This window comes from Mus musculus, chromosome 9 (assembly GCF_000001635.26).
Source record: "Mus musculus strain C57BL/6J chromosome 9, GRCm38.p6 C57BL/6J".
Lineage (NCBI taxonomy): Eukaryota > Metazoa > Chordata > Mammalia > Rodentia > Muridae > Mus > Mus musculus.
In genome coordinates this window covers 60791739-60813892 of record NC_000075.6, presented here as the reverse complement: position 1 = coordinate 60813892, position 22154 = coordinate 60791739, and the positions used below count along the sequence as shown (strand labels likewise).

The 22154-nt window shown below is 45.5% G+C and overlaps 1 protein-coding gene across 5 annotated transcripts in view; it reads right to left on the bottom strand.

The window, feature by feature from the left end:
• The window catches only part of Uaca (uveal autoantigen with coiled-coil domains and ankyrin repeats), an 87226-nt gene extending 66539 nt beyond the window's left edge, over window positions 1-20687 (bottom strand). For 3 of the 5 annotated variants that reach the window (NM_028283.3, NM_001357407.1, NM_001357408.1), the window contains exon 1: window positions 19201-19451. In NM_028283.3, coding sequence (NP_082559.1) covers window positions 19201-19284 — 84 coding nt within the window. In that variant the 5' untranslated portion in view covers window positions 19285-19451. Of the gene's footprint in view, window positions 1-7; window positions 212-19200; window positions 19452-19773; window positions 19890-20032 lie in introns of those variants that run through there. The other 2 variants (XM_017313609.1, XM_006511483.4) reach the window with 2 other exon arrangements.
• Between the last annotated feature and the right edge of the window lie 1467 nt (window positions 20688-22154).

The following is a 22154-nucleotide window of genomic DNA, read 5'->3' as shown; positions in this document are numbered from 1 at the left end:
AGCCTACCTGTCAGCCTGACCCTCAGGGCAGCGTGGGTGATCTGAACGTAGTGATGACACTTTGACAACATTCCTGCTGCAAGGACCACGGCAAATGACGTCCTGACTCCTCCTCCAGAGGCCTCACCCGAGTCATAACCAAGCCAGACCACCAGAGAAGCTTGGGAAGGGAGCACCAGGCAAAGCAAGCCCTGGTGAACTACAGATAACCCCGACTATTCTCCCTCCTGCAGGAGGGGAGGGCTTCCTGACCAGGAGGACAGCGATTGGTGCTTCATTTGCATGCCCCACCCATGCAGGGCCTCGGGTTTCTCTCCAGGCTGTTTTGTTCTGTTTTGTGTTTTGTTTTGTTTTTGAGTCAACAGGTAGACACCCTCCCAGGCTGTCCTAGATATTACAACATTCCACCCCAAAAAGGGTTTCTGTGGAATGATTTTTTTCTTGCCTACTTGTGACTGTTCTCCTAAACAGTGCAGACCAAGCCAGTAACACCAGGCAGGTGAGCAGCAGAGGCAATGGCTGAGACAGGGAGTCAGCCTGGGCAGAGACGGGAAAAGGACAGTCGAATACAAAGCAGACAAGTGGCAGAGTCCAGACTGCCAAAGGCAGGGTGATAAAACACAGGCTGTAGCAGCCGGAAGGCTCTGAAGAGCTACAAAGTCTTGAAAGCCAGAGATCCAGCACTGGTAGCTTAGGGATGTCCTAAGGTTCCAACATTCAAAGCCAAGAGCTGAAATGTTAGCTGGTATGGACTAATGCTGCTGATAACGGCTACATACATATAGCTGGGCATTTCAGTGGTTCCCAAGAACTAGCTCCTGGCAATTGTCATGCCTCAAACCAGCACCCAGAGCCATAAGTGAAAGTCGGTAGTTTCAATGCTTAGAACTACCTTTCTCTGAGCCTGTCAGCCCCATTCCATAAGCCTTCATCTTTAATATGAGTAGAGCTAAGAGACCTGAGCCTCTCACGGGGAACAAAGTGACCAGGAACCTTCGCTAGGCATAGCCATCAGCACATTTCCTCATCTTATTCTAGGTCCTGCCCATTATCCATCACCTCTGCATCACACCCTAGAGGCTGCAGTCACAAAGCTCAAAGGTCACCTAGCCACTGCACTAGAAAAATCACAAGGTCCCTTCAAATCATAAGATTATAAACATTTAATAAATATATATTAAAAAGAAAATCTAATGTATTGGAAAGGAATAGACTGATCTGAAGTTAAAGGGTGCTGGGGCAAATAGGAATATAACATACATTTATTTATGTATCTATTTACATTTTATTTATTTATTTATTTATTTATTTATTTATTTATTATTTATTTATTTATTTAAGTCAAGGCCTCATGTAGTTCAGGCCAGACCCAAATGCACTGTGTAGCGGTGGGTGGCTTAGAATTTCTGATGCTGGGGTTACAGATGTGCACCATAGCACTAGAATTATACAGTGCTAGGGATCCAACCCAGGGCTTTATACATGGTAGGCAAGCACTCTAAAACTGAGCTGCATCTCATAGCCCCAGTAGGGGTGTGTGTGTGTGTGTGTGTGTGTGTGTGTGTGTGTGTGTGTGTGTGTGTACACCAACTGTCTGGTCACAGGTTGAATATCTGGGGGATATGAAGCATAACTGTGAAGGTGAAGTTTACTGACACTTGAGGGAAAGGCCAGTTCCACAAAACTCTGACCAGAAATTTTAAGGTCCACAAAACAAAATATTTTGAATCATTGGCGGCTAATTTGTCAACCACTCTTGTCATGTATCAGGACTGGATTGGCTCAGTTCTGAAAGTAGAGATCGGGGCTCACACCCCGAGGTAAAGATGAAATTTGCTGCTTAGACGCAGAAGAAAAAAAAAAGGTCTCCAGATTTTAGTTCAAATGGCTTTTCATGATAGTTCCACGAGTGGAGAATTGTCCGATTTTTGTTTCTCTGCAGTGTAGGGTTGAGTGGCTAGCTGAACAAAGCGTGCTTGATAGGGAAGATCTTCATAAAGGTGACAGGGGGCACAGTTTTCCCTCCGCTAACCTTTAGCACAGAGTAGAACACTGTGACGAAGGGTTTCATACTTAGGGCCGTCTGAATGTCACATTCCTTGTGGCATTCATAGCTGTCAATGTGTTCTTTCAACTGGCTGATGTGAATGGGTACAATCGCCTCGTTTTATTGAGAACGACGAGTCATTGGAACAACTCATAGGTTTGCCAATGTTTAAGTTATAGTTACTTCAAAAGGAATAATTCCAGCAAAGATTTTAAGCTTTTTTTTTTTCTTTTAAAATCTCAATCCTTTGCTGCCCACTGCAGGGTTATTCCTGGGAACTCCTGTTAGCCCCCTTGTCGACTGCCCCTCTCTGGATCTAGTGCCAGCATGGCTTGGCATTAGTAGTTTTTCTTGGTTTTGCTCACTGGCTGCTCTGACTAGAGGTGAACGTGCTGATGGCTGTAATGGTATTCATGGTCTACTATGTACTGGTTTTGTGTAGCATCTATTTACCACCCACTGTATACCAGGTGTTGGTGGTGATTTGAGTTAAATTCCAGCACCCACATCGTGGCTTACCACTGCCCTATCTCTGAAGCACTCATGTGGTATATGCATTCATATACATAAATCTTTAAAAAGCTGGGGTAATAGAATTTATATAAAAGGAAATTCTATTTTTAAAAATCCTACTTAAATAAACCAACAGAAAATGTAATTCTGTTAGCTAAAATTATAAACTAGAAAATGTATTTTAATGGTTAAAATATGAGATGCAATAATCTAATTTCCAGAATCATACGAGCTATTCTGAATAGTTCAATAGTTTTTTTGTAGCTATTTGAAAATAATATTATATCCTTAAAACTCATTAACTTTAAAATAATTTTTAAAAAAGCTTTAGACATTTAAAGACATGGGCTGAGTTTTTTTTTTTTATATTCCCTAGACTACACTCATGCACGCACGCATGCATGAATGCATGCACACACGAAAGCTAAGTAGTGCTATGCACATGTCTAGCCCCAGTGCTGGAGGAGGGCAGGCAGTTTGCTGGCCCAGTCCAGTTGAATCTTTGAGTTCTAAGTTCACTGAGGGACCCTGAACCAAAATACAAGTGGGTAATCACACAGGGAGACAGACACCCAACATAGATCTCTGGCCCCCACAGGCGCACATACATGAAAATATATTATCGCACCACACAAACGCACACATACAAGTCAGCCCACACACAGGAAAGCATTTACTTATCACAGCGCAAAGAGTCAGAGCCACGGAGTACGGCGTTGCTATGGCTGTCAGGCAGCAGTTTCCTAGGGAGTCCATCTGAAGTTTCATGTCATTCGGCTGCAGGAATTCACTCTGGAGTAATAGGCCCAACAGGAGCCAGCTCCAAAGCTCACACACAGCCTGAGGCCACCTGCCTGACATACCAACATCCTGTTCACACCCATCCCAGTCAGTAATCATGACTGCTCCCTATAGAGTCTATAAGGAGCACCAGCACCCCTACACCTATTGGCTAGATACACAGTTTCCTGCCTAACTGGGCATCCTGGTATTTATAGTGCCTTAAGGGAGTCAATATAAAAACACATTACCAGCTAGCATGAACGTCCACAGGTACGACAGGAATCATCCACGGCATGCCTTCCCGTGGCTAGGCTTTGAAAGACAGCCTGAGAGAGCAAGCTTCACTACGTCTTCGGGCTCTTATTTACACCACCTTTCTATTTTCTCATCTTTGAGCTACAGTTTCACACAGCGCCTTACACGGGAGATACATAAGGGTCCTATTGCTTTTGCTTTTTCTTTTTTAAGATGTGTTTTTGTTTTACGTGGGTGTTTGGCCTGCATGTGTTTGCTCACTGCATGTGTGCAGTGCTGACAAAGGCCAGAAGAGGGAGTCAGATCCTCAGAAACTGAAGTTACAGGCAGTTGTGAGCTTCCATGTGAGTACTGGGAATTCAACACAGGCCCTCTGGAAGAGCAGCCAGTGGTCTTAACTGCTGAGCCATCTCTCTAACTAAAGCTGTCCTTAAGTGGGATGTGATGTAGTATTTAAGCTGAGATATAATTCTACAACTTGCCTTCAAATGGTTCATAGTATATAGACTTTATTTTGTTTACATATTCAAATGCAGAGAAAATACAGCCAGAATTGCAAGATGCCTCAGCATGTAAAGGCACTTGGTGCTGAGCCTGATGACTTGAGTTTAATCCCTTGAACCCATGTGGAAGAGAGAGAAACCACCTCCTTCAAGTTGCCTGCTGAATTCCATGCACACACACACACACACACACACACACACACACCACATACAGACACACACACACAGAGAACACACAATCTAGAAAACAGAAGTTGAAGAGAAAATACAGCCAAACATCTGCTTCTGAATCTAGCAGGCAAGCTCACCCTCGCTCGTTGTGCTAGTCTCTTTAATCGTGTTTCAACTTTTCATCAAGCACCGGTCTGCTTACTCTGTCTGTGCTTACTAAGTTTAGCTGTCCGAGGTATTTTTCCAAAGTCCAACAGCACCCTGAGCCATTCATCTGACTACAGATAAGGATATTTAAACACCCACCTGGGCTGCTGATGTGTGGTTACCTACTAAGAGCATAATTACCAGGTACTCACAGACTGGCTTCAAACACAGGGCTTGTGGGACTCTCTCGGGCTAGGGGTGGGTAGGATTCTGACAATCTGTCTGTTGACTGGATGGCTTTGATGGTCACTTGTATAGGTCTTAGGCGCCTAACTCTCCAGTCTCTCCAGCATTGCATGCTCTGGGCCCTCATCGGCTCCAGGCTGCACCATTTCAAATGCTCGGAACTGCTCCAAGCTTGACCCTCTCAAATCTGCTCTCACTGGAGATCCCAGAAACCTATGAAAACTGTGCTGAACATGGAATTCCCTCCTCTGTGTTCACAGTGCACACCAACCTCTCGTTTATTTTTAAATATATATAAATGTGCGTGTGTGTGTGTGTGTGTGTGTGTGTGTGTGTGTGTGTGTGTGTTTGGATATATTATGGATGGATAGATAGATAGATAGATAGATAGATAGATAGATAGACAGGGAGATAGACAGGGAGATAGACTGGAGATAGACAAGGGAGATAGGTAGGTAGATAGATAGATAGATAGATAGATAGATAGATAGATAGACAGACAGACAGACAGACAGACAGATAGACTGGAGATAGATAGGGAGATAGGTAGATAGATAGATAGATAGATAGATAGATAGATAGATAGATAGAATATATAGATATATATTTACGTGATGAGTGTTTGCCTGCAATGAATGCCTGTGCAACACATGTACACCAGGCCAGATGTCCAGGGAAGCAGAAGAGGCTGTCAGATCTCCTGGGACTGGAGTTACAACCTTTTGTGAGTAAAAGGAAGTCGACTCAGTTCCTCTGGAAGATGAGCGAGTACTCGTAACGACTGATCTGTCTATCCAGCCCCAAGTGCAACACTCTTAAGACGGAGGAGTCCTTTAAGACACTGTGACTTCCTCTCCCTGCCTACTTGTCACCCAACCTCCTGGATATTACTCTCGGATCCATAGATGCAGAGCTGCCCATCTAGCCACCAGGTTCCTCACTCCATTTCTCCTCCGTGCCTTCGCCTCTCCCTCTCAATCGCCTCTCCCTCTCAACGGCTGTTGCTCTTTCCTGGATGGCTTCCACCCACCTCTTAGCTTCAGGTTAAGCAGCTCACTCAGCAGATTGGTGGTTGCCAGGGGCCAGGGGAAGAGAGAGTAGGAAGAGACTGCTTAATGGGACTGTGGTTTCCTTCTGGGGTGAGGACTGCAACTAAGTATCTGATAGCATCATAAGCACAGAGTCAGTGAGCAGTTCAAAATAGACACCTGACTCCCACTCCCCATGCCCCCGGCCCCACCCTGGACCAGGAGCGTGTACCACATCTCACTCTCCTTCCAGCCAGTCCTTTGCACTGTATCCTGCACTCCCTCCTGGGCCAGCAGCTTCCCATCACACACCTGCTGCGTGATCCTGACAGAGCTGCTTTAAAAAGCGGGGAGCCTCTCTCTCATCTCCCAGTGCTCAACCTAGGAGACTGAATGCTTGAGAAATATTACTCTCTTGTCATTGATGACTGCAGTCATCTCTCTCGACAGCTACCAGAGGCAGATGTGGCTGAATTATGGAGTCTAGGCTAAATAAAAGCCTACAAGTGCTTGTATTCCTTAGGAATGAAAAGACTTCTGCATGTGCACAAATGGGAAGGCAACAGAGCCAAGTTGTTGCAGTTGATGACTGACGTCTCTCAGGAGGTTGCCACGGGACCGGTGTGGCCCATGTGGCCAAGCACTGGTTACACCTTATCTCACTTCTGGTTCACAACTACTGGGCAAAAACACAATTATTAGTTCCCATTTCCAGACTTAGAAACCAATGGATTTAGGGAGCTTCTCAAAGGTCATGAAACCGATTACCAAGAGTGGCAAGACTCAGCACGAGATGCCCAGGCTTCAGAGCTTGCTTCCGGGGCACCAGTGTACTAACACTGCCCCTTCCCTCTGTCCAGGCTTCCAGGACCTGTGGCCAGCATCCTTTGGTCCACGGTAGGCCTTTGCTAGGACTGAAAAGTGCTTTCCTTTACCTCACATCCCTTGCCCATTACCAGATTACCGCTTACATTTGACAGCGGGCTGGTTGGCCGGCTGGTTTGGTTTTGTTCTGTAAGTGGTTATAAGCACTTCTGCTCTTGCAGAGGACCAAGTTCCGTTCCCAGCACCCACAGTGGTAGCCTGAAATAATTCCAGCCCCAGGGAAAGCATGGACTGCTTGCTTCTAACCTCCTCAGCCACCCGAGCTCACGTGCACACACCCATAGGCACAGGGATAAAGAATAAACATTTAAATCTCTCTTTTTTTAAAAAAAAAATCAATCAAAAAGAGAGAAATGACTCATGGAAAGCTACCTCAGTTATGAGACTCTTGCTGGGAGTGGTGATACCTGCCTGCAATTCCAGACTTGGGAGGTGGAGGCAGAAGGATCAGGAGTTCGGAGCCAGCCTGTACCATAGTTTGAGGCCAGGGTTAGCTAGATAAGACCTAGTCAAACCCTCCATAAACCATCAGCGTGAGTTTCCTTACAGTCCCTCTTCAATTCAGTAGTGTGCCTGCTTTCCTAGAATCACCCTCACAGGCTCCCCACTGAAGGTTTACTTTCAAAATACCCCAGCCTCCACTGAGCAGCACCCCGCAAATGAGAGAAATAGGAAATAACTGAATGAAGAAGGAAGAACTATATATTCTTGTTGGTTTAGAAGCATTACTATATGGGGGCTATGTAGAGCAGTGGTTAGAACATCTGCCTGGCATGTATAGCTAAGAAAAGGGGCATGGGGTAGGAAAAAGAGGAGGCCTCTACCAGAAAGCACAGTGTCTTAGTGTGCTTTCCATTGCTGTGGTAAAACTCTATGTCCATAAGCAGCTTCAGGAAGAAAAAGGCTTAGACTTCTGGATTACACTCCATTACTGGAGTTAGTCACGGCAGTAACTCAGACAGGAACCCAGTGGCAGGAACCTGGAGATAGAACTGAAGCGGGGACCATAGAGCAATGTTACTTACTGGCTTGTTCCCCATGGCTAGCTCTTGCTTTCTTACACAACACAGCACCACCTGCCCAGGAGTAGCACTGCCCACAGTGGGCTGGCCACTCCCACATCAATTATTAATCAAGCAAATTCCCCACAGACTTGCCTACAGGCCACTTGGAGGGAGGTGTTTCTCAGTTCAGCTTTTCTGTCCCAGATCTCTTTAGCTTGGGTCAGCCTGACAGGCACTAAGCAGTGTGCACAGTGAAGAGGGTTCTCTAGTGACTTCCCCAGCAGAGTCTGGTAGCCAGACCCCAGTCACAGCCACAGGGATCTTCCTCCCTCATTCCCCTCAGAATGCCTTCACCAGGGCACCAGAGGCATCTTCACCCATCTAGTGACTCCAAGCCAGTCACATTGACAACGACAATGATGACAATGAGGAGGAGGAGGAAGAGGAGGAAGAGGAAGAGGAGGACCACTTCATGCACATGAAAGGGAAAGCCTGACTAGGAAAGAAATGTCAGTCTTAACAACTGATCAATACAGTTGTGATGGTTTGTATATGCTCAACCCAGGGAGTGGCACTATTAGAAGGTGTGGCCCTGTTGGAGTAGATATGGCCTTGTTGGAGTAGGTGTGTCACTGTGGGTGTGGGCTTTAAGACCCTCATCCTAGCTGCCTGGAAGTCAGTATTCTGCTAGCAGCCTTCAAATGAAGATGTGGAACTCTCAGCTCTGCCTGCACCATGCCTGCCTGGATGCTGCCATGCTCCCTCCTTGATGATAATGGACTGAACCTCAGAACCTGTAAGCCAGCCCCAAATAAATGTTGTCCTTACAAGAGTTGCCTTGGTCATGGTGTCTGTTCACAGCAGTAAAAATCCTAACTAAGACAACAGTTAACACTAAAAAATATGTCATCTCAAAAACACTATATGCCTTTTTGCACATGTGTGCACATGTGCACACACACACACACACACACCAACATGTACACAACATTCCAGACAACAAGCAAGACAATTTTAGTTTGCTTAGGTCCTCATGACTTATACCTCCTTAAATATCAGTTGCTGAGACTGGGGTTGGTGGATACTATGCCAGTGAACACACACATGTACATAAAGGGCAGGCAGGGCACAGTGAAAGTATGACATCACACAGTGCAGAATCAGAGGTGGCAGCTCTAACGGAACACACCAGAGACCTCTCTGTAAAGATAAAACAGTCAAGTCTTAATGTAACAACTGTCACAAAACTGAACACCTCAAACAGAAACTCTCAGAAATGGGAGGGAAGGAGACAGAGGCCCAGCTGCAGTGAGAGACAGGACACAAGCCCCTCCCTCTCAAGGCTGTGACTGGCCAAACAGCAAAAACAAAGAAAGATGTAGCATAGCACTCCTAGGGATGATGTGAACGAGACCTCAGAGGAAGAAACCAGAGAGCTCAGACAGGTAATCACTAAACATCAAGGAACCAGAGTCAAGGAAACACGTCTGTACATCCCATTAACAGGATCCATTTAAAGCAATACTTCTCCTATCAAGTTGGCAGAGGTCTTTAACTTCTTTGTCAGCAGAAGGATACGGGGATGTAGCTTCATGCATCACTGAGAAACATGAACTGGCTTTGAGAGCTCCTGTACTAAGCCCTTCCTTGCCCTTAAACAACTCCCCTAAAGGGACAAATGCCCAGATTTAAAGTTTGGTTCTGCCTTTTTTGAGACAGGTCTCTCGATGTAGCCTTGGCGAGCACTACCCCACCCCTCTCTAAACCTTAAATTATATCCATTCAGAATGGTCAGTATTCTGAATTTCTGAACCAGGTTACCAAACTTGCTATTAGCTACTAGCAGGTAAATTATTTAACTTCATCTGAAATGAAGGCAACAGGATCATTTGTCAGGATTGCTGTGAAAACAGAATGAACACAGATCACTCAAACGCAGGCCAAGCAACACACTCAGGAAGTATCAGTTATGAGTACTGTCTCTAAAACTCCTTACTCTTAAGTAATATCTGTGCAAACAATTTGTGAGCGATCAGGGTGCTCTTTGTAGCTGCTCAAATCATTTCAAGTTACTAATAGCTTTTTAAAACTATTTTCTCATATGCACCTGCTTTGTGTGTGTGCACATGTGCTCACGTGTGCACACGACAGCTCGTGTGTGAGGTCAGGGGACAATCTAGAGGACCTGGTTCTCTCCTTATGCTATGTGCATGTGGGGGATGGAACTCAGGACGTCCAGCTCAGGGACAAGAACTTTTACCCCCTGAACATTTTGCCAGTCCATGAACAGCTTCCAATACACAGTTCATGTGAATAAAATATGATTCAGAAATCATTACTGTTATCAAAGGGATCATATGCTAACTGGATAACCAAAGGGGAGTTCGGTATCTCTCAAACAGAGCCAGCATTAATGGTGCTGTGAATGGATTCCAACCTGGCTTTTTATCTCCAACTATATTTTGTTTTCTACAATAAACACGCATGATCTTATGGGAAGGAAGGCCTGTCTCCCAGGTAGAAACTTCCTGATTCTGAGGATAGCACTTAGGACCTCACACGGACTCAGTCAGGGTTATATCCAGAGAACGGAGTCCCCAGATGTGGGAGGTTTTAAATCAGTCTTTTATCTTAATAGGTGTAGTCCTAAACTTTCTTTCTGAAGGGTCTATCCTGTGTCAGACTGGAATACACAATCACTTCTCGTCACAGGCTACTTTGCCAGGGCCCTTGGTCACACTAACACATCAGCTCCTCTTTGGAGCACCCTGTTGGAGATGTCACCATTTGAAGATGTCCCCTTGGAAGTATCAACAAAACCACCCAATTTATTTGCAGTGGTTGGTTTTGGGGTTGGTTCGGTTTTTGTTTGTTTGGCTGAAAAGAAACACATATACATTGTTTAACTATGGAACAGTTATGTAGAACTTTCTTTGTGTTACCATTTGGGGGAAAGGGCAAGGCAGTGCGGGTCACCCCCTCTCCTGCTTCTGACTTCAGAGTCATTTCTGAAATGAGCCATCTGTTCTGGGGGCAAGTTCCCTAAAGAGATCACTTGGGCCTATCCCCCATGACTGTTCATGCCTGTGGGAACTTCAGCACCCTTAGGTGGCAGGGCAAATACTTGCCTAACTCAGACAGGGAACAGTAAAGGACCCCAGTGATAGGAGGGTCAGAGAGAGTGCACACAAGCTGTAATGTTTTATCCAGTCTTCTTGGCTCTCTTTTTCCCAAGTAAGTTCAGCATGGCTGATAACTTAATTCTATTCACACTTGTCTCTGTCTAGGAAGGTGAGAGGAAGAGATGAAGCTGTTATTTCTCTGCTGTAATCACTTCTGAGAATACAAGTTCCATGGCCCTGACAAGATTTCTCCAAATAATGGTTGAAACTTGTCAAGTAATTCAAAAACTTAATTCAAGGGTTTTTTTGTTTGTTTGTTGTTTGTCTGTTTGTTTTTAAAAAAAAAACTAGCTGGGCAGTGGTGGTGACGCCTTTAATCTCAGCACTCGGGAGGCAGAGGCAGGTGGATTTCTGAGTTTGAGACCAGCCTGGTCTACAGAGTGAGTTCCAGGACAGCCAGGGCTACACAGAGAAACCCTGTCTCAAAAAAAAAAAAAAAAAAAAAAAAACTACACGTATGCACGCGTGCACAGTACCTGTTCTTCTGTCTCAGAAGGCCATTCTAGTTGGCAAGCTTTCAGTCTTTCCTCTGAGCCCACCTTACACATCTGTGCACCTACAGCAATCCATACAGACATACAGACTTCAGGTGCGTAGACTGTGTGAAAGAGTGTGTGCAGGTATGTGCATGTGAAAATCAGAAGACAGCCTCAGTTGGCCTTCCTCAGTGGCCCCTCACCTAGTTGCTTGAAGCAGAGGCCCTCATGGGTCTGGGACTCACTTGTTAAGCAGGCTGTGCTGGTCGGCAGCTAGCCTCAGAGATTCCCCAGTCTCCACCTCCCAGATGCTAGGATTACAAGCAAGTACCATGATACCTGGGTTTGGAGATCAAACTCAAGTCCTTACACTTTCAGACCTCTACCATAGCATGTCTTGGTAGGGTTTTATGTCTAACTCCTTTCAAATTCTTGGAGACTGTGACTAAATCTTTAGTATAGAAACTTGACAGTAAATAAAAACCTGATGGCATGACCACTCTAAGGCATGAGTGAGGAGACAATTTATTGCAGATATGAAGGAGAATTTAACCCAAGGCACCTGGAAGAATCCAGACTGAATGTGGCCAGCAGACTGAACTGGGCTATGGGGGTAGAAGAGTGAGATAGGAGAGGGAGGGGCAAGCTGACCAAGAGGCCAAGAAAGTGCAAGCCAAGAACTGGCTGAGCTATACTGGGAAGAAAAGCTGGGGGAGGGGGAAGGAAAGTCCAACCCCTGAGAGGGAGAGGTTTAGAGGAAGGGGCGGGGTGAGAAGTGCTGGGAGGAGCCACAGGTACAACAGAGTGAGGCTTGACCTGGGTTTCTTTGAGACCTAACATTTAGGACATTAGCTAAATTCAGTAATACCACTGAATCATGGTTTAATTATATCCCCTCTCTGCAACCCATTCTGAAGGAAATCGCAGGCTTTCTATCATTTCATCTGTCAGTACTCTTCTAAATATTCTCGAGAGATGGCCTGCATGAACAATATCCCATCGCCGCCACGCCACTGTCACACTGGGATTTGCTGAATAAAATTCCAGATCGTTTAGAACTGCTGGCTACGTTTCCACGATTGTCTCTGAAGCATGTATATTTTACAGCTATTTATTCGGGGCCTCAAAATGTCCACCTTTCCTAACGGTTAATGGCTTCTAAACCTTTAATCACTTGAGATCTCTAAGTTCCCCCTCCATCTCAAAGTTCAACTAAGAGGGTCCCACAGCCAGAATCTTGGTGGCTACTTCCCATGTTCCTCTGTCCTCTGTATTTCTAAAAGCACTGGTTATGAACGTGAAGGGCTTTTGCGTTTGGGTGTGGCTCTCCTCATAAGAACTCTAATGTGGGAATGACCACCAATAAATTCTGTCTGTTTGTCTTTCTGTATTGAGACATTGATAGCCTCTAATGGTCGCTCTGTCTGGACTCTAAATCCATTAACTCATTAAGAGCTGTAAAACTGTAAGGTGTGAGCCCCTGCCCCTCCCTCATCCATTTGAACGGATAAGCAATGTACTAGTTCAGCCCTTCATCTACTGTGAGCCTTCCCTTTCAGAGACTGTGTTATGCTGAGATACAGCTCACACAGGGGAACAGCCAGAAACAGTTTATTTGTTTCTCCAGCTTAAAAGAGCGCAGCTGTGCCCTAGCATCTTCCAAAGGTGACTAATGATTTCAATTTAAAACATTAGTAGACTGCGGGCCCCTAATGTTATCTTTATTGATGCTTAAAAGGTCCCATCCTGGTGAGGGAGGAGGGGCTCTTCACTGTGGTTCCAAAGTCCAATCTTTGATAGTATTCTTCCATTCCAATCTAAGAAGTGATTCTAGGCTTTCTTTCTCTGCCCCTGCCTTGGAGTTGCCTAGTTCTCCGAAGAGGGTATAATTATTAACCCATTTTTTGAACCCAATTTATGTTTTCATAGCTTCAAAACAAGATAAGGTAAAACTGTGAGGCTGGAGAGATAGCTCGGTTGGTTAAGTGCTTGCCTTGCAAGCTTGGAGACTTAAATTTGAGTTTCCAAATCTATACAGAAAGCCAGGATAGCATGTGCTTGTAACCCAGCCCTGGGAAAGTGGAAACAGGAGAATTGCTGGGACTGGCTGGCTAGCAGAGCTAGCTTAATGGATGAGCTTCAGTTGAAGTCCTGGTCTCAAAGGTGGACTCCTGAGGACGACACTTGAGGTTGTCCTCTGCTTTCTTCCACATGCATGAGTACACACCCTCACACATGTGAATACACATGCATACATGCATAGATTTAAAACATAAAATAAATTAGGTGAGTTTCAGTTTCTAACCTGATGGCTTTGAATGTGTATATATGATGTATAATAGGTAAATACAATTTTAAACTATCACTCAAGTCTGTGGACTATGTGACATGAAGCAGGGAGGACTGCATATTGATGTTGTATACATATGTATACATATGTATATATTATAGTATATTTATTACACACACACACTATCTGCAACTCGAGCTTCATTGAACCTGACACCCTCTTCTGGCTTCTGAGAACACCTACACTCACATGTGCAACACACACACATATAATTAAAAATAAATCTTAAAAATGAAAAGAAAAAAGAGCTTGAACACTGTGGGGGAAGGCCAGTAAGAGTTTGTGGTTCAGATGTGCATCTGTTTCCAGATGAACCTGATGCAGCCTTAATACTAATGTTGAAGTATAAAAAGAGAGCTCTGTGTGTGCACGCATGCACACGTGTGTACCCAGCACCACAAGAAAGTCAGAGGACAGCCTGGAATGTTATTCCTGAAGAGTGACAGTCCCCACCCTGTTCTGAGAAACGGTCTCTCGTTGCCGTAAAGTTTCTAAGTAGGCTACCATGGCTGGCCAGCACTGCCCAGGGATCTGCCCCATCTCCCTCCCAGAAGCGGGATTATAAGCACTCGTCACCACACCAGCTTTTCTCACCTGGGTTCTGGGGCTCATGCCTGGAAAGCAAGTATTTTCCCAACTGAGCCATCTCCATAGCCTTAAAAGAAGAGTCTCTTCGCTTGTAACCTCCCTTCCAGGACCACAAGGAAATAACACGGGGATAACAATAAGAAGCTGTCTAAACAAAGCATTAATTAAGGTAAACATCGTTAATTAAAGGGTGGGTTCTTCAATGACAATGAGTAAACTGTGCTTAGTAACTTGTCCTGAGTTTAGAATAAGCGAATAAGCGTAACAATTTGCCATCTTAATTATTCACATTATCCCAAAGTCGCTGCAGCATTAACATTAGCATCGGATCAAGCACATTCAAAGCCCAGGCGCTAACGCAGAACCACAGCTAAGACAAATACCTACGTAAACACTCATGCTTTCTCTACTAGGAGCTAATAGCCCTGGTGGGGAAAATGCGCGGCTTGGGTTTTCATTTGGTTTTTAGGTCCCCCCCTCCCCCAGTGGCTCTATTTGTAACTTTAATCCTTTATAAGCGTCGATGTGTGTGTGTGTGTGTGTGTGTGTGTGTGTGTGTGTGTGTGAGGTATTGACTGAGAGTGGCAAGATGCTTCAGAAGAGATGTAGTTGACTTATAAAATCCACAGTTCTATGAAACAAGCAGCCCAGAGAAAGAACCGCAAAATGAGGTTTACGGTCAAGAACTTAATAAAACTGGGCTGCAGCTCAGCAGTTAAGAGTACCTGATGCTCTTCCAGGAGATCCAAGTTGGGATCTTAGCCCGTGCTCACGCTAGCGCGCACACGCACACATACAACACACACACACATATATATTCTGGTCTCTACAAACACTACACCCACAAGCACAGACACCACACACACACACATATGAGTAATTTTTTAAAGAGCTTAATAAATTACAACATTGGGGATCGGTGAGATTTGGAGGAAATAGCTCCGCTAAAAGCTGCTTACAGTATGCTTGCAGCACCTCTACTCCATCTAGAAATAGTCCCTTAAATTTATTGCCTAAATGTCCCAGTCTGAACTCCCTGAGAATGAGCAAGCCTACTATTACTGTGCATCATATAACTGATACAGATCTGATGTAGTGCTGCCTGTCATTTAATGACCCCACTGGGAAGGAATCTGAAACTCCAATTTAGTAATTAGGAATAAATGTGTAGTTCCAGGGGATCTGACACCCTCATACAGACACATATGCAGACAAAACGCCAATGCATGTAATATAGAAATAAACAAATAATTAATCACTTTTTTAAAAGAAGAGAGAGTGAGTGAGTGAGAAAGGCATGGTGGATCATACCTGTTAATTCAACATTTGGGGGGCTGAAGCAGGGGGACTTCTATGAATTTGAGGCCAGTCTAGACTATATAGTGAGTTCCAGGCTAGCCCGGGATATCATGTGAGACCTCATCTCAAAATAAACAAATGTAACACGGAGATTTCCACGTTTGTAGTTAATTGATGTGGCTATTTCCAAACTTGAACAATCAACCTTCAAATATCTACTATGTTACCACGGTGAAGCGCACTTATATGTATATAAACACATCCTAGTCCCTGAGCTTGAACCCCTGGGCATCATCAGTCTAACACTGCTGTTTGAGAAGATTTAAACCCACTTCTCCTACATGTAGCTGTGGCTGGGCAGGGAATGATGCTGTGTACTGCCCAGCATCATCAAACCCTCACGTATCTACAGCTTCAGTCTGTTGGTTACACTGAGATATCAACAGAGACAGCTATGGTAAAAATATATCCAAGTAGTAAACTATGATCATTTCCATGAATGTTAAATGAATGTTTTAAAACTCACATTAAGGGATTCAGAACTTGGAAAGAGAAACCAAGCTGTAAGGCCTCTTAAATTACAGGGAATAGATGTTTAAAAATAAAACTGAGCCGGGCTGGGTGGGGTGGCCCATGTCTCTAATCCCAGCATTCAGGGGACAGAGACAGGTGGGTCTATGAAGACAGCCTGGTCTACATAATGTGTTCCGGGGTAGCCAGGGCTACACATAGTGAGATCCTGTCTAAATAAATGTGATGAAGCTAAGAAAAAAAAAAAAGTGCATACTAAGAGAAATCTGGAAGGGTTGTGTTCAATATTGCCACTTAAGAAGATCAACATGTGACATTAAGTCATAAAACCAAAAGTTAAATTCTATCAAAACAACCCCTTTCAACATAAGGATTGCTATGACCATAACGAATCACAACAAATAGCTAAGAGTGAATCTTAGACGTTTTGTGAAAGGCCTCAGTTTCCTGGGTGTGAAATACATAAACAAGTCAACAATGCACAGAAAGGTTAAAAAAGATGAACCTTGCAAAAGATGCAGGAGGCTCAGGACACCAAAAGAGAGTAAGTTCACTCACAAGGGAAATCCAGATCGAAAGGAGCACTAGCTAGGAGCAGTCTGTGAGAGGACTCAGTGAGTAAAAGGGCTAGCCACCAAGCCTGACCTGAGTTCCATCCCCAGGATCCACACGGCAGGAGACTCCTGCTCGCTGTCCTTTGGCCTCTGCATACACACTCTGACACACTTGTGCCCATACACAAGCAAACACACACGATAGATAGATAGATAGATAGATAGATAGATAGATAGATAGATAGGTAGATAGGTAGATAGATAGATAGACAGACAGACAGACAGACAGACAGACAGACAGATATTTTTTTAAAAATTAAAGTATCAGGATACACTGTATCTTACCTATCAGACACATGTGCTGCTATTGAGAGAGAGACAGAGACAGAGAGAGACAGAAAGACAGAGAGAGAGAGAGACAGTGTGTGTGTGTGTGTGTGTGTGTGTGTGTGTGTGTGTATCTGCTGAGATGTGCTTCCTCTGGAAGGGCATGAAGGCAAATAATAACCCTAGAGGCTTCTGAAGAAGGTGGGGGCTGAAGGACAGAGATGAGAGCCTGACAGTCTGACAGACCATTGTAAATATTTTTGTTCCCGGAAGACATTAAATATCCTGGATTTATTCAAAAAGGTTGAAAGGCAAAAAGAGAGATGAAGAGAGCAGCCTAGTCAGAAACATACACACACACACACACACACACACACACACACACACACACACACACGCGCGCGCGCGCGTACAACCAAACCAGAGATAGAGATTCTGGGCTGTATAGGTTGAAAAGCTACAGGGTCTGTTCTTCCCGTTCACCCACATTATCCTGCTGGTGCGTGGCTGGTTTAGCTAGCCCCTTTCATTTAAAAAAAAAAAAAAAAAAACCCCACGGAATATATTCTGCACCTTAACAAACTGAGAAGTGTGTGTTGCTTCGGAAAGAACAGTTTTTGCACCACGCATTTTAACTGTTAGGGTGTTATTTTGAGAAATGGCAAAATGCTCAGTTTAGTGTGTACTGAAGACAAACTCAAGAGAGACTCATGCGTGTCAAGCCAACGCGGCGCATACTGAATCCAGCAGCAGCAGCAGCAGCAGCTACAACCTCAGGGCTTCCTCCAGGAGAAATTCAGCTGCAAGTCTGGAGAAAGGCAGATCTTCTGCTAGGGAATGGGGAAGATGCTGATCTGTAACCATGGCTACCCCAAAACACTATGTTTTTCTGACAAATATTTTTTTTTAAGCCAAGCAAAAGAAAACCTTTTCCCCATGACTTTACCAAACAAATTCAGGCGTGGTCAAACATCAAAGAGCAAGCCTGCTGTCCGAATCTACTGTCATTTCTTTCTCTGCCCCACACAATCCCACTTTGTTTGTTTGTTTGTTTGCCTGGTTTTGAGTCACGCTTTCATATAACCCAGACTGGACTCCAACTCCCTACATAGCCCAGACTGGCCTTGAATTCGTGATCCTTCTGCCTCTGCCACCCAAATGCTGGGATTACAGACAAGCATCACCACACCCAGACTCCAAATCATTTTTTCAACTTTTTTGTTTTTGTTTTTGTCGAGACAGGGTTTCTCTGTATAGCCCTGGCTGTCCTGGAACTCACTCTGTAGACCAGGCTGGACTCGAACTCAGAAATCCGCCTGCCTCTGCCTCCCCAGTGCTGGGATTAAAGGCGTGCGCCACTACGCCCGGCTCTACTTATTTTTTTTAAGTCTAGTTTCGCCAGTTTCCTTGAAGGCCAACTAAACTACTACTAAAGGTAATCCTTCAGAAAGACACCGATCTGAATAAATTCAAAACCAGGCACAAATGAATTTGTATTCTCATAGAAAGCATATAACCCCTAACTAAAATCTGTATAAAATTATAAAAGTCCATTTTAATTACGAACATCGGGCAATTTGCACATTCCATTTCCTCTGTGTTTGACTCTGCAAGACTTTTAAAATAGAACTTCCTTAATAGCAGAATTTTGATGAGACGGCCATTCTAACCTGCCAAATTATCCAAGTTCCAACATCTGCAGTCAGGATGTTTCCCAAGATTTCTGCTCTCTCTGCCAACTTACAGAGAAGCCTCACAACTCCGCTTCTCTCCCGCCGCACACCGAGGCCAGGCTTCAGCTCGGCACCCACGTTACGCACCCACCTGCCCCACCTGGGATTTACTCTGCCAACAGGACAATCACCTTCCCGACTTCGCCATCTCCAGGGTCAAACACAAGCGGGGCTTTGTCTGCATTCGAGAGATCCCTATTCTCGCCCAGCCTGGCTGAGAACCAGACTTCCCCTGTGACAGCCTCAGCGGAGGACACATAACTTCTCTCTCTCAACTCAGGCACGGCTGAAAGCCGCGGAGCCTGGTGGGTCCGGAGTCCGCACCGGCTGCACCGGGTGGAAGACAGGAGCCACCTGGCCCCGGTATCGCGGGCGCCGAGCGCGATGGGACAAGCGAAGAGCAGGATGGCACCACGGGAAGACAGAGAGGGGGTCCCCCCGAGGAAACAAGTGGGAATAGGGTACTCCGCAAAGGTCAAAGTGAGAAGGGGACGTAGGACTTCTCCGCGAATCTCAGATCTGCCGTGAGGGACGCAACAGAGAGGGTCCCCGAGGTCCCCGCCTCAGGAGCTGCTCACCGTGCTGGCCACCGCGGTGGGCGATGAGGGTGACGTGGGGCCGGGCGCGTCCTGCTTCCACAGTCGGGACTTGAGGCTCTTCATGGCCACGGCTCTCAAGGGTCCGGGTTCCCACCAGATTGCGGGCTGCGAGGGCAAGAGCCGGAGCTGCTGACGCCCCGGAGCGCGCGGGGCCCGCCCCACCTGCCACCTGGGGCCCCGGGGGCCTCGCTCAACCGGGTCCCTCCGGCAGCCAATCGGGCCCGTCTCCTGGCTGGGGTGGGGTCGGTTCTGACCAATCGGAAACCGGGAAGGGGGCGGGACTTCCCTTTTAAACTTCGTAACACTCTTCCTCTCCCCTCTGGAGGAAAAGTTGGGGAACTTCAGCTATGCAGCGTGTAGAGTTGTGCTACTCAGTGAGCGGAGGCACAGCGCCGGCTTCTGGCCTGTGGTTCCTGCACACTTGGGTGGTCTAAGGTTAGAGAAATCCAGCCTAGACCGGTTCTTATCTCCCCAGGCTCCCCTCTTCTTCCCATTCGCGAGCCCATTATAGGCTAAACATATCTTCCTCCTATCGGGTCCCGGCTTACCTACCTACAAACCAGCTTGCAGGGGCAACTTCCCATCCAGGATCTTCATGAGAACACACGACTCCAGGACCACAAGTCTAACCGCCACACACATGGGGATCTCTGAGGCCAACAACAAGCCTGTAAGAAAAGGGAGCTGCTTTTTCAGATGGACAGTTAACAGACTAGGGGTCAGTTTCCGCAGTGCTGCTGGAGAGATAGCTTAGCAGTTATGGTCACTGGCTGTTCTTGTGGAGGACGGAGATTCGAGTCTCAGGACCTACGTGGCAGCTCCCAAATGTCTTTATCCTCAGTCCCAGGAGAGGTGATGCTCTCTTCTGGCCTCCGTGGTTAAGTGTTAGTGCACTGCTGTGGAGGAAAAGATGGAACAGAGTATCGTCAATAAAACTTCACTTGTAGCCAAAAGTGAGAAAAGAAATTGACCAAAAGGGACTGGAAGAAGTTGAAGATAAATATAACTGAAATATATTGTATATGAAATTCTCAAAAAATGTAAAATATTATGTTTTTAAAGTGCTTTGTTCTTTTTGTAGACACAACAGGCATAAGTACACAAGGCATTAGCTCATCTGACTCAGAAGTCTGAACCAAGAAAAACTATTTAAGGCTGGGATAAGAACACTGTCTGTCAAACAACAACTACTAATGTCATGTCAACAGGAGGCTTCAAAAATCTTCCTTGGAGTGAGATTTTCCCCGGCAAAATGTTAATTCTCACACACATGGAAAGACAAACAGCCTGAACTCCTCACAAAGGCTCTTTTTGTCTCTAAGGGCAGTTCTTTCTAAAGCTTTCCCTTAGAGTGGCTCTAGTCTTTATTGTAAAAGTGAGGAAGTCTTCAGAACTCTCCTGAAGATACAGTGTTCAGAGACCATTGATCCTCAGCAGAAAGTCAGTAACAGAGAGAGAGAGACAGACAGACAGAGAGAGAGAGAGAGAGAGAGAGAGAGAGAGAGAGAGAATGGGAAAATGGCTAAAGTTTCTCTTGGTTAAACTTAAGGAATCTTGCGCCCCCGCCCCCCCCCCCCCGGAAGATCCACAGCTGGTCTGACTTGGCTGACTGTGATCCAGCTGTTTGTGGGGGCAGGTTCCCTCTGTCTTCACTGCTAACAGAGAAAGCCAGCATTATCTCATGCTGGACTCCTAGGGAAACTTCCTGGACGGATGGCCGTTGTCCCAGTTTCTAGTTCTCACCTTGCCCATCACAGCAAGTGACTAACTGATAGCTCATCTTGGTTGTCAACCTGACACACCTGGGAAGAGGCAACCTCAGTTGAAGGACTGCCCCCGTCATCTTAGCATGTGACCATGTCCGTGGGACATTTTCTTGATTCCTAGTTGACGAGGGAGGGCCTGGCCTATGATGGGCAGTGTCATACCTAGGCAGGTAAGCCTGAGCTGTATAAGGTAGAAAATATAAGTCTGGAAGCAAGCCAGTAAGCAGAGTTCCTCCATGGCCTCTGCTTCAGTTCCTGCCTCCAGATTTTTGCCTTCAGTTTCTGCCTTGACCTCCCTCAAAGATGGACAATTACACGTAAGCCAAATAAACCCTTTCTTCCCTACTTGTTTCACAACAGAAAGCAAACTTAAATCCTAACCATTACCAAAAAGGCTGACACAGTAACCTCCTGTGCTCTAAACTCCTCAGGTAGAATCTCAGGGTGGCAGTGTATGTTTGTAAACCAGCATTTAGGATGGTGTATTAGTTACATTTTATTTGTTGGTAAAACATCAAGCCAAAGTGACTTATAGAAGAAATAGTTTATTGGGGAATTAGGGTTCCAGAGGGTTAGAGTCCATGATGATGCTAACAGAGGCAGCAGGCAGACACTTATGTCTTGAACAGCAACTGAGAATTCACCTGTTGAACCACAAACGGGAAACAAAGAGCTAACTCAAAATGGCCAGTCTTTCGAAACCTCAGGCATGTCCCCAATGACAGGCTACCTCCAGCAAGACCTCCCCAAACTGACCAAATGGGGACCACATATTCAAATTGCCACAGAATGACTAAGGCTGAAAAATTGTGAGCTCAAAGCCAGATACATGGCAAGACACTGATGGAGGAGGAGGAGGAGAAAGAGGGAGAATAGGAAGAGGGGGAGGAAGAGGAGGAGGAAGAATGGGGACAGAGAAGAGGGGAATTAGTAAATAGAGAGGAAGAAACAAAAGAAAGACTAAGTGGAAACATACAGAGGGACTCTTTAAAAACTTGTGAATAAAAGCTAACTAAGCTCTTTCTCCACCTAGCATGCAAAGCAAACTACGTGGGACCCATTCTTCACTCATGGCTACCAGTGTCCACATCCACGCAGAGACTTAGACTAAGTGTTTCTTCTCTGTCTGCAGTCACCTAGTGAGATTCTGTCCTGATTGGAAAGATC